The 11,788-nt window shown below is 41.0% G+C and overlaps 1 protein-coding gene across 1 annotated transcript; it reads right to left on the bottom strand.

The window, feature by feature from the left end:
* Window positions 1-9,628: 9,628 nt before the first annotated feature.
* LOC121449900 (vomeronasal type-1 receptor 4-like) lies at window positions 9,629-10,576 on the bottom strand. The gene has a single exon (XM_041654562.1). It carries the CDS (start codon window positions 10,574-10,576, stop codon window positions 9,629-9,631), a length of 948 nt encoding a protein of 315 aa, XP_041510496.1.
* Window positions 10,577-11,788: the final 1,212 nt, after the last annotated feature.

The following is an 11,788-nucleotide window of genomic DNA, read 5'->3' on the forward strand; positions in this document are numbered from 1 at the left end:
AAAAGCGGCCACTTCCCTCTCCTCTCTCTCTTCACTTCCTGCTCCGCCGGTGACTAGACTCACTTCCTGGTTGCGCAGAGGGCTGACAGTGATCTGTAAGTTTTTTCCCCTTTAAATAAATACCACCCTATTAATCATAATTCCAAACTGGTGTGGCATTGTTTATGACTTACGCCTTCAGTTTATGAATTGGTCTTCGTTTTATTCTGATTTGTTTAATAAAGAGCAGAATGGCCAATAGCTAGGGTGGAGAGGTTAGGCAGGACTTCCAGGCAGAGACAGGACTCAGGGAAGAAGAGAGGTGGAAGATGCCAGTGCAACAGGGATGGAGTGGAATATACAGGATGAAGGACAGGTGGCAGAACGTAGATTAGTTTAAGTTATAGGAGCTAGTTGGGAACATGCCTCAGCTAAAGACCTCCATGTCATTATTTAGGGGCTGGTGGTCACCAAAAGAGAGTCTGACTACAGGGGAGATATTTTCTTTCCGTGGAGGACTTTTAGGCCAGATGCCTGAGGTTGAAGGTCCTTTGCGTGTGTAAAACATTAATATCTGCTTTGATCCATCAAAGGAAGGATATCTGAATCATTATATAAATTGGACAACTATCAAAAGTCTATTTTTAAAAGTTCTTAGAAAAGTCTGTATAATGTTATTTGATCATATTCACCCCCTTCTCCAATTCTTTCCAAATCTTCCCTCCTTTCTCTGCCTCCACAACTTTTGTGTCCTTAAAAAAAAATCAAGTCAAATTTGTCTGTCCATATAAGTTTGGATGAATGGCCCAAATGTGGTGATATTTTGTTTGTGATCTAACAAATAAAGCTTGCCTAAAGATCACAGTACAAATGTAGCCACTGGCTAGCCATAGAGACCAGGCAGTGGTACATACCATTAATCCCAGCACTAGGGAGGTGGAGACAGGATGGGATATGGTTGGGCAGAGAGTGTAGTAGGAGCTGTGGGCTGCATTCCCGCCAAGCCCCACACGGCTAGTTTTACCTGAAATAATTACACAGAAACTGTATTCTTTTAAATACTGCCTGACCCGTTATCTATAACCTCTTATTGGCTAATTCTCACATCTTGCTTAAGCCGTCTCTATTAATGTGTGTAGCACCATGAGGCTGTGGCTTACCGGGAAGGATTCTAACCTGTGTCCATCTTGGAGAGGAGAGGTATGGCATCTGACTGACTCGGCTTTCTTTCTCCCAGAATTCTGTTCTGTCTATTCCACCCACCTAAGGGCTGGCCTATCAAATGGGCCAAGGCAGTTTCTTTATTAACCAATGAAATCAACACAAAACAAAAGACTCTCCCACATCAAGAGAGAAATAAGGCAGATGTAGATAGGAACTCGTTGCATTCAGTCTGAGGACTTGTAGAGACAAGATACCCCCTTTGGTCTGGGGATTTCGTAGAGATAAGAACTAGTGGCTATTTGCTTGCTTCTCTGATCTTTCAGTTTTCACCCCCTAATATCTGACTCCGAGTTTTTATTATTAAGACCAATTAGAACTGTCACTACACCACCAGTGTAGCATGGTAGACCTACCAGGAGTCACACCCTTTAAGAAAACTCACCCTCTGACAGCATCAATCAGCTGTCAATAGCTCCTCAGCTAGAGGTGAGACTTTGTGCCCATGTCCCCACTCTATGCTATTATCTGTTTTGTCTTGAGCTTGCACAGGTCTTGTGGATGCTGTCACAAGCACTATGAGTTCGTATGTGCAGCTGCCCTGGTATGTCCAAAAATAACTTTTTTGTAGTCCCCCATCATCTGGTTTTTGTAATCTTTCCACCCCCCTTTTCTCACTGATTCCTGAACCTCGGGAGTAGGGGTATGATATAGATACCCCATTTAAAACTGAACATTCTGCAGCCTCTTAGTCTCTCCACCTGGGCTAATTGTGGGTCTCTGTGTTAATCAACATCTACTGCAAAAATAAACTTCTGTGATCAGAATCGATACATGAATCACCTATTGGTATAACTGTAATTCATGAGGAGTCAATTTAATTTTATTCCTATTTATCAGATCAACAGCAGTAGGCTCTATCCTATGGCATATGTCCTACCTAGACTCAGGATCTTGGCTTGTTAATGGTGTCAACTATGGGTGCCATTTTATGGAGTAGGCCTTAAATCTAAGCACAAAGTGATTTCTTGCTTTCATGACATTTGTGCCATTATTACACCAGTGGGCATGTATGACAAACATGTCATTATTGTTTCATTCAGGTTTCATAGCTGGGTATGAGTGACAATTGCCTTTCTTAATTAGTGGCATATCTCTATGTATGTATGTATGTATGTATGTATGTATGTATGTGTGTATCTGTATCTTCCAACACCATGATCTGAAGCCAGAATGTCAAAGCTTTTGTGTTAGTAGCCGCTTGATTTCTTCACAAACTCGTTTGTAGTATCCTCTGCAACAGGGTCTTACTGTTAGTTTCTCGAGGACAACCAAGAACATTGGCAATAGCTTGTAATGTTTGTTTGTCTATGAAATTTCACTGTATCACCCTCTCAAAATAGGTAACATGTCTATCAATTGATGAAGAAATAATAATAATATATATTTTTAAATTAAAATTTAACATATATGAATGCTCTGCTTTCATATATGTCTTGTAACATGTGTGTGTCTGGTGTCCATGAAGTCAGAAGAGGGTTTTGGAACCTCTGGAACTGGAATTACAAATTGTTCTAAGCCACCATGATGGTGTAGGAACTGAACCTGGGTTGTCTGGTAGAGCCAACAAGTGATCTTAACTGTTGAGGCATCTCTCAAGCCCCACCTATCCATTCTAACAACACTGACATAGTATAACTCATAAATTATGACTGTTTTTCTATTTAAGGTAGGTAACATTTGTTTGGGGAAATTTATTTGTTGAATGGTTATCACACATTCTGTAGAAGAGGGCTGTTCAAGTTGGGTGTCACAACACAGACCCTTATCCCTAGTACATGGGAGGTAGAGTCTGAGATTTAGAGGCCAGTATGGTCTATATAGTGACTTCCAACACAACCATGGCTACGTAGTGACACCCTGTTTCAAGAAACAAAAATAAATAAATAAATGAAGAAGATGGTTCAAAAGAAGTTTTATTCAAGATATAATTAATATATTTCAAGTCATCTAATTACAAATTTTAAGAAGAAAAAAAATCATAAAGGAGAATTAAAAACTTATAAAATAGTCCAATGTGATGGTGCATGTCTTCATTCCCAGCACTCAGGAGGCAGAGGCACACAGATCTCTTGAGTCCCAGGCCAGCCTGCTCTACAAAATGAATTCCAGGAAAAGCCAGGGCTATATACAAACATCCTGTCTCAAAAACAAAAGATAGCAAAATACATATAAAATAAACATGATTGTTTTTTAATTAATTAAAATATTTATTAATTAAATGTATTCATTTATTTTACATCCTGAACCCATTTCCCCCTCCGTCCTGACTTCCCTCTCCCTCCTTTCCATCCCCCCTTCAATTCTCTTCTTTATTCCTGTTCAGAAAGGGTCAGGCCTCCCAAGGATTTCAACAAAGCATAGCATATCCAATTGAGGTAAGACTAAGCTCCTCCCCTTGTGCTATTTGTCCTGCCTGGCTCCCGCATGGTTAGCTTTACACCAAAATAACAACACACAAATTGTCTTCATTTAAACACTGCCTGGCCCATTAGTTCTAGCCTCTTATTGGTTAATTCTCACATCTTGATTAGCCCATTTCTTATAATCTGTGTAGCACCATGAGGTGGTGGCTTACCGGGAAAGACCTGGCAGCTGGCTCCATGGCATCTGACTAACTCTGCTTCTTTCTCCCAACATTCTGTTCTGTCTATTTCACCCACCTAAAGGCTGGCCTATCAAATGACCAAGACAGTTTCTTTATTAACCAATAAAATAAAAACAAAACAGAAAACCCTCCCACATCATAAGACTGGTCAGGGAAGCCTGAAAGGTGATCTCACCTTTAGGCAAGTTTAGCACTCCTCTCTCTGTGTGTTCTCTGTGTCCAGTTTATGCAACAGTCCAGGCAAGAGCAGTTTCTTGCCCAAATGGCTATCAAAATCCTTAAGGAGCCTCTTCGATGTCCATCTTCCTCTTGATAGTGGTGCTGCCAGGAGCAGACGTGTCTCATTGTCATGAAAAGCCCTAAGTTATTAAAACATTAAATGCCATATTCTGTACTCTTTGAAAGATATTCAGAATGCCTATCTGAAATATGTCTTTGCACATCTAGAAAATCTAGCATGACTACAAGCTTGATTATTATTAATGATTATCCATTAACCACCTATATACATTACATTTTTACATGAACTACACAATCACAATACCTTAGTCAAGGTCAGAAATACATATACATATAACAATATTGACCTTCAATTTATATCAATAAAGTCAAATCTATACCAATGCAAATTATTCATATCTCTATCATATCCCCCTTTAAATGTAAAAGAACATTTATAAACAATATTTGGGAATATGGGCACAGTTATTTCTCTCCAAACTTCTTCATGCTGAAAGGGGGGCGCTGTTATTCAGGTCTTTCATGGTATAACCTGTCTGCTACGTTCATCTCAGTTGGCAGTTGAATGAAATAATTTTCTGAAGGTGTTCACAGCAACCTTTCAGGAGGGCTTGGTCCATCATACCAGATTGGGATAGAAGTAATCCACAGGGTCTCATCCTCTGTAAAAACAAAAGAAGAATCTCTTTTCCAAAGTATCATATCCTTAGATCCGAATTCTGAGGTCAAGGTATATTCAAAATATCTATCTTGGATTAGTTCAGCAGCATTTATAAACAAATATCTTTTAGCAGCTTTTGCTCCTTCCTCAGCATTCAAACAATTCAAAGTGAGCATAAGAGCACACAGTATCAAGATTCTCTGTGTATTTTCCATCTTTATGTGGCTTTGTTTTAACCTCTATTTCATATATTTTTACTTTTATTTTTTGAAACAGGTTCTCTGTATATCTTTGTCCTGGAATAACTCTGTAGACAAGGCTGTTTTTGAACTCACAGAGATTCCCCCCGTCTCTGCTTTTCCAGTGCTGGGATTAAATGTGTATGCTACCACACCTTGAACTCACAGAGATCTGTCTGTCTCTGCCTCCTAGGCATTGGGATTAAAGGCATGTACTACCACACCTTGAAGTCATAGAGGTCAATCTAACTCTGCCCCTTGACTTCTTAGAGGTTACTTTACCTCTGCCTCCCAAGTGTTGGGATTAAAGGTGTGTACCACCACAACAATTACTCTCCTTTTTTTCTTTTTTACTTTTAAGAACTCTAACCTTTTTCTTTCCTCTCCCAAGCCAGCATATATATTTTTTTAACACAGTGTAAACCATTTAGAGTTTTTCTTCATCTTTACTGTATATCTCTCTTTTTTTTTCTGACCACATGAGCCTTTAATTAACTAAGCAATATGGGTAGGATTGAAGCCGTGGCTTTGACGGCTAGATCCAGCCCATTCCTTAGCTTTCTTTGATTCCAGGCTTGTGGCTGAGGTACCGGCCAGAGCCATGTTCATTGCCACAATACTATAGTGTTTCAAGGTCCCTGCCAGCAAGCAAGCTGCAGCATTCTGCTCACAGACCACACTCAGTCATACTGCCTGCCTGAAAGAGTCAGAGTTTGCCCAGGCAGGACAGACCAGAATGCCAGCATTTCAAAACAGCACAACTTTTTCCTATTTTTTGAATATTTGTTGAAAACAAACAAGCAAGCAGTCAGCTTTTATCAACACCATTTAAGTGTTTTGTAGCAGGACCTCTTAAGAGCTACAGTGTTTTGCTGCTAAAGCTGAGTCAGGAAGCCTCTCTTAGATGAGAGCACTTGCTTGCCTCTGGCAAGCAGAGCAGACCCGAGAAATTGCTGCTACCAAGAAGCCGTGCTTTACTCTATTATTTCCCAAGCTTTCTCAGGCTTTCTGTTATCCTCGTTTGGGTGCCATTTATAGTAAGAGGCAAGAGCATGAGACTCTTAATCTCAGGGTCATGGGTTTGAGCCCCACGTTGGGCACCATTTATAGAAGGAGCTGCAGGCAGACCTGCTTTTCGTCCTGCCCGGCTCCTGTATGGTTAGCTTTACACCCGAAATAACAACACACAAATTGTATTCACTTAAACACTGCCTGGCCCATTAGTTCTAGCCTCTTATTGGCTAATTCCCACATCTTGATTAACCCATTTCTAATAATCTGTGTAGCAGCACGAGGTGGTGGCTTACTGGGAAAGATTCAGCACGTTTGACCTGGCAGCTGGCTCCATGGCATCTGACTAACTCTGCTTCTTTCTCCCAACATTCTGTTCTGTCTACTCCACAAACCTAAAGGCTGGCCTATCAAATGGCCAAGACAGTTTCTTTATTAACCAATAAAATCAAAACAAAACAGAAAACCCTCCCACATCATAAGACTGGTCAGGGAAATCCAGTATGAGGAACAGGGTACCAAAAGCCAGGCAAAGCAGTCGAGACAGTCCCTGCTTCCACTACTAGGATTTCCATATGTTTACCAATCTATACAACAGTCACACATATGTGGAGGGCTTAGCATATGTCACACACATGCAGGCCCCCTAGCTGTAGATCCATACTTGGTGAGTTTCTATGAGCCCTGGTTAGTTCTTGCTGTGTGTTCCCTTGTCATGTCCTTGATCTCCTTGACTTGTATAATTCTTCCTCCTCTGCAGTAGTATTGCCTAAGCACCATCCAATGTGTGGCATTGGGTCTCTGCATCTGTTTCCATCAATTACTGGATCAAGACTCTCTGAAGACAATTGGGATGGTCATTAGTCTACGCGTACAGCAGAATATCATTAGGCGTTTTTATATTGACTTTTTTCTCTTCAGTTGTGTTTGGTTCTCTCCTAGGTCTTTGGGACATCCAGTCTCTGGGTCCTTTGCACTTCAGGCAGTGTCAGGGTTCATCCTTGTGATACGGGTCTGTGGCTGGACCAGATATTAATTGGCCACTTCTGCAATCCCCTCCTCCCTGCCCCACACATCCCATAGGCAGGGCAGACTGTAGGTCAAAGTTTGTGAGACTGGCCGTGGTCCCAATCCCTCCATTAGAAGTCCCACCTGGTCACAGGAGATGGCCAGTTCAGGCTCCACATTCACCATTGCTCGGAGGCTTACCTAGGGTCATCTTTGTAGATTCCTGGGAGTTTCTCTTCCAGTAGGTTTCTACTTGACCCTGAAATGTCCCTCTGTGGTGATATTTTGTTTGTGCTCTAACAAATAAAGCTTGCCTGAAGATCAGAGGGCAGAGCTAACCATAGTGAACCATAAAGGTCAGGCAGTGGTGGCATGTAACTTTGTTTCCAGCTCAGGGGAGGTGGAGAGAGAGGAATAAAAGGCAGGAGGAGACAGGAGCTCAGCCCTTTTTGGTCTGAGGATTTCATAGAGGTAAGAACTCTCTTGGCTGGCTGCTCTGCTTCTCTGATCTTTCAACTTTCACCCCCTAATATCTGACTCTGGGTTTTTATTATTAAGACCAATTAGAATTTGTACTACATCCCTCCACCTACCAGTCATCTCTTTCAGTACTCTCCCCCTTCATCCTCCCACCAAACGGATCCTGCATGTTCTCATCCGACCTGCCCCCAGCCCACCCATTAGATTTCTTCTATTTCCCCTGACCAGCAAATTTCATGCAGCCCCCTTGGGCCTCCCTTGTTAAATAGCCTCTCTGGATCTGTGGATTGTTGCACAGATATCCTTTCTTTACAGAGAATATTCACTTATAAGTGACTACATACCATGTTTGTCTTTCTGGGTCTGGGATACCTCACGCAGGATGATTATTGTTCTGGTTCCAACCATTGATCTTCAAATTTCCTGATGTCATTTTTTTTAAAGATTTAGTTAGTTATTTATTATGTATACGGTATTCTGCCTACATATATCCTATAGGCCAGTAGAGGGCATCAGATCTCATTACAGATGGTTGTGAGCCACCATGTGGTTTCTGGAAATTGAACTCAGGACATCTGGAAGAGCAGTTAGTGCCCTTAACCTCTGAGCCACCTGTTCAGCCCTGATGTCATTGTTTTTAACAACTGAGTAATATGCTATTTTGTTTTTTTGAAATTATTTATTTATTTATTTATTATGTATACAATATTCTGTCTACATGTATGCCTGAAGGCCAGAAGAGGGCACCAGACCTCATTACAGATGGTTTTGAGCCATCATGTGGTTGCTGGGAATTGAACTCAGGACCTTTGGAAGAGCAGGCAATGCTCTTAACCTCTGAGCCATCTCTCCAGCCCTGACGTCATTGTTTTTAACAACTGAGTAATACTCTATTTTTAATTGTACCATTTTCTCATCATCCATGTTTCTGTGAGGGTCATCTAGGTTGTTTCCAGGTTCTGGCTATTACGAATAAAGCGGATACGAATATAGTTTAGCAAGTGTCCATGTGATGTAATCAAGCATCCTTGGTTATATGCCCAAAAGTGGTATAACTGGGTCTTGAGGCGTATCGATTCCCAATTTTCTGAGACACTGCCATATTGATGTCCAAAGTGGCTATATAATAATTACTTATTTTTATATCCTGGCTACAGTTTTCCCTTTCTCTTCTCATCTCACTCCCTGACCCACTCTGACCCCATCCACTCCTCCTTCATTTCTGTTCAGAAAAGAGCTAGCCTCCCATGGACATCAACAAAACATGGTATATCAATTTGCATTAAGACTAAGCACCTCCCTGTGTATTAAAACTGTGTAAGGCAACCCAGTATGAGAAATAAGGTCCCAAAAGTCAGCAAAAGAGTCAGAGACAGCCCCTGCTCTCCCTGTTAGGAATTCCATGAGAAGACCAAGCTACACAGTGTCAGAGACATGCAGATGGCCTACATCAGTCTAAGCAGGTCCCTGGTTGTTGATTCAAACTCTGCAAGCGTCACGAGCCCAGGTTAATTGATTTTGTAGGCTTTCTTGTAATGTCCTTGACGCCTCTGGTTCCTACAATTCTCTCTCCCTTTCTTCAGCCAGATTTACTGAGCTTAGCCTGGTCAAAATATCAAAATAAAAAACCACATGTTGAAACGTCTATCTCTCTGTCTGTCTGTCTGCCTGTCTGCCTTTGTATGTGTGTAGGATCATGTGTAAAATGTATGTGGGTGTCACATAAAGTTTAACATGACCACCTTTTTTTCTTTTTTTAAGTATTTATTTATTATGTATACAACATTCTTTCTGTGTGTATGCCTGCAGGCCAGAAGAGAGCACCAGACCTCACTACAGATGGTTATGAGCCACCATGTATTTGCTGGGAATTGAACTCAGGACCTTTGGAAGAGCAGGCAATGCTCTTAACCTCTGAGCCATCTCTCCAGCCCCCATGACCACCTTTTTTTCAAAACTCCAAAGTATTATATTAAATGGACAATAAATATGTAATTATTGAAATGTTATGGACATACTTTTTATTGAGACATAATATTAAAAATTTAAAATTGGTAAATGTACAACTTTTGTGAATTCTAACATGGACCATATCAAGGATTCAAGAGCCACACAGCTTTCACCTTATCACATACATCATTAGAGAGATTTGTTTGTTGAGGAGGACATCTGGCCTTCATATCATCCACCAAATGCTCTTTGAAAACAAGTAATTCTCAGTATTGATAAAGAAGAAATAAACTGGGAAATTATTTTATTATTGCTCAGTAGTAAAAATGGGCAGACAGTGGGGTAGAATGACGACACAATTACAACGATTACCCCCAATGTTGGTATTCTTTCATGTGTATAAAACCCATAAAGGGTGATGAAGTTGTTTAACAAATAAAAGATCACAAAACAGCTCACCAGCAGCAAGATGCTGTGAGTGGCTCTGTGCTCAGGAGCTGTCTTGCAGGAGAGGCTTTGGCTACGGAGATGCCGGGCTCCCTTGCGATGTTTGTAAAGGAGAGTCACCATATAGAAACTGGTCAACATCATGATGGTCATAAAGAGAACGTCTCCTGTTAGGATAACACCCAGGAATAATTCTTTATTGCGGAGATCGGTTAGTCCTATTTTACAGTAAACATGATAATATCCATCACCAACATCAGTGTAATTGATTTTAGCTACCACAGTCTCAATGACGTGCACATATATGAGCAGGTTGATGAGCCAGGCAAACAGGAAGGAGCAACAAGTCCATGTAGAGAGTTTAGGCTTAATCCATGCCCACTTAGAGTTACTGGGAATGATGGTGATGGTTTGGAACGTGCTTAGAATGGAGGTAGTGCAGATGGACAAACCCCGGGTGACTCTGAACACATATAAAACTGCCTTACAGCCGGCATCATCCAGAAAGTGTCTGACTCCAAAGGATGACATGATATATGATATCATAGCAAATATGACTGTCAACATGTTGACAAGCACCAGGTGCATGAAAATGTGATCGATAGGTCTGCTAAAGTGGGATCTGACTAAGAAGCTGTACACATACAGCATGAAGATCAGTGAGTTCCCTATGACACCCACACAGAGCTGGGATACGAGGAACCCCCGCAAGATGGCGTTGCTTGGAGACATCACCTCAGTGATGTTTTAGATATTATTAGGCTTGTCAGGCCTTCACTGAAATCTAAGTGGGTTCAATTATGACTAATTACATCCTGATGTTTGTGGGGAAATATAGTGATTGACACTTCAGGAGGAGAGAAGGTGGGAGAAATGTCAAACTCCTTTGTTTCTCAGGTCCAGACTTGGTGCCTCCTGGAACTACATTCCAGGTAGTCTTGAGAACATCAGAGGACAGAAGGTGTTGAAGCAGGTGTTCTTAATGCAAAAATCTTCTGTGTGCTGTTATATTAAGTGGCAGGATCTGTTAATAAGCGGAAACGCAAATTTGCATGTCGTAGAGATTTTATTCAGTAGCTCATCTTGAGTATTTAAAAATTCCTGTTTGAAAGGTCTGATCTTTCACAAAAAGACTGTGTAAAACAGAGACAGTAACATGAGTATTTAAATATCTTTAGAATTTCGATTGTATGCAACTCTCTCCCAGGGTATTTATCTTTAAATTCTCAGTAAAGAGGCTGTTGAGTTGGCTCAGCAGTTAAGAGCACTAGTGGCTCTTCTAGAGGACCCGAGTTTGATTCCTTGCATTCACTTGGGGGCTCACTAATGTTTTTAACTCCAATTTTAGAGAATCTGATACCTTCTTCTGGCCTCTGTGGGCACCAGACATGCACATACCACACAAACATACATGCAGGTAAAACACTTGTACACGTAAAAGAAAAGAATAAAAACAATTTTCCCCAAAAGTAGATTCTCCACTTGGGTTTTGTCTCTGAGTCCAGTCCTCTGTCACTAGCAAATTTCTGAAGCAGTTTAGGAACTCGGTCCCTGTGAAGAGCTGCAGAACACGAAGGGACAGTTGCTACTATACGTGCTCCAGTGTTGACCACATTCTCAGAGAAATATATTTTCTGTCACCATTTCTATTATTTGCCAGGAAATGAACAGAACTGCAGGTCATCATGTTATGTGAAATAAGGCAGTCTCACACAGGTAAACACCATATATGTGCTCACATGTGGAATCTGGTAGAGAAACTTACAGACCCAATGGGAGACTCTTAGCCATGTGTAAGCAATGGAGGTTGGAGAGTGATACAGAGGTAAACCATCGGAGAGTATAATGAAAGTCACGTTTGTGGATGTGTGTAAATGTCATAATAAAACGTGCAAATGTGGTATTTGTCAATAAGCCTTCATAAAGGCTCAATAAATTAACAAC

Source organism: Microtus oregoni, unplaced genomic scaffold, assembly GCF_018167655.1.
Source record: "Microtus oregoni isolate MIOR12 unplaced genomic scaffold, Mior012 000006F_ref0000085, whole genome shotgun sequence".
NCBI classification, from domain to species: domain Eukaryota; kingdom Metazoa; phylum Chordata; class Mammalia; order Rodentia; family Cricetidae; genus Microtus; species Microtus oregoni.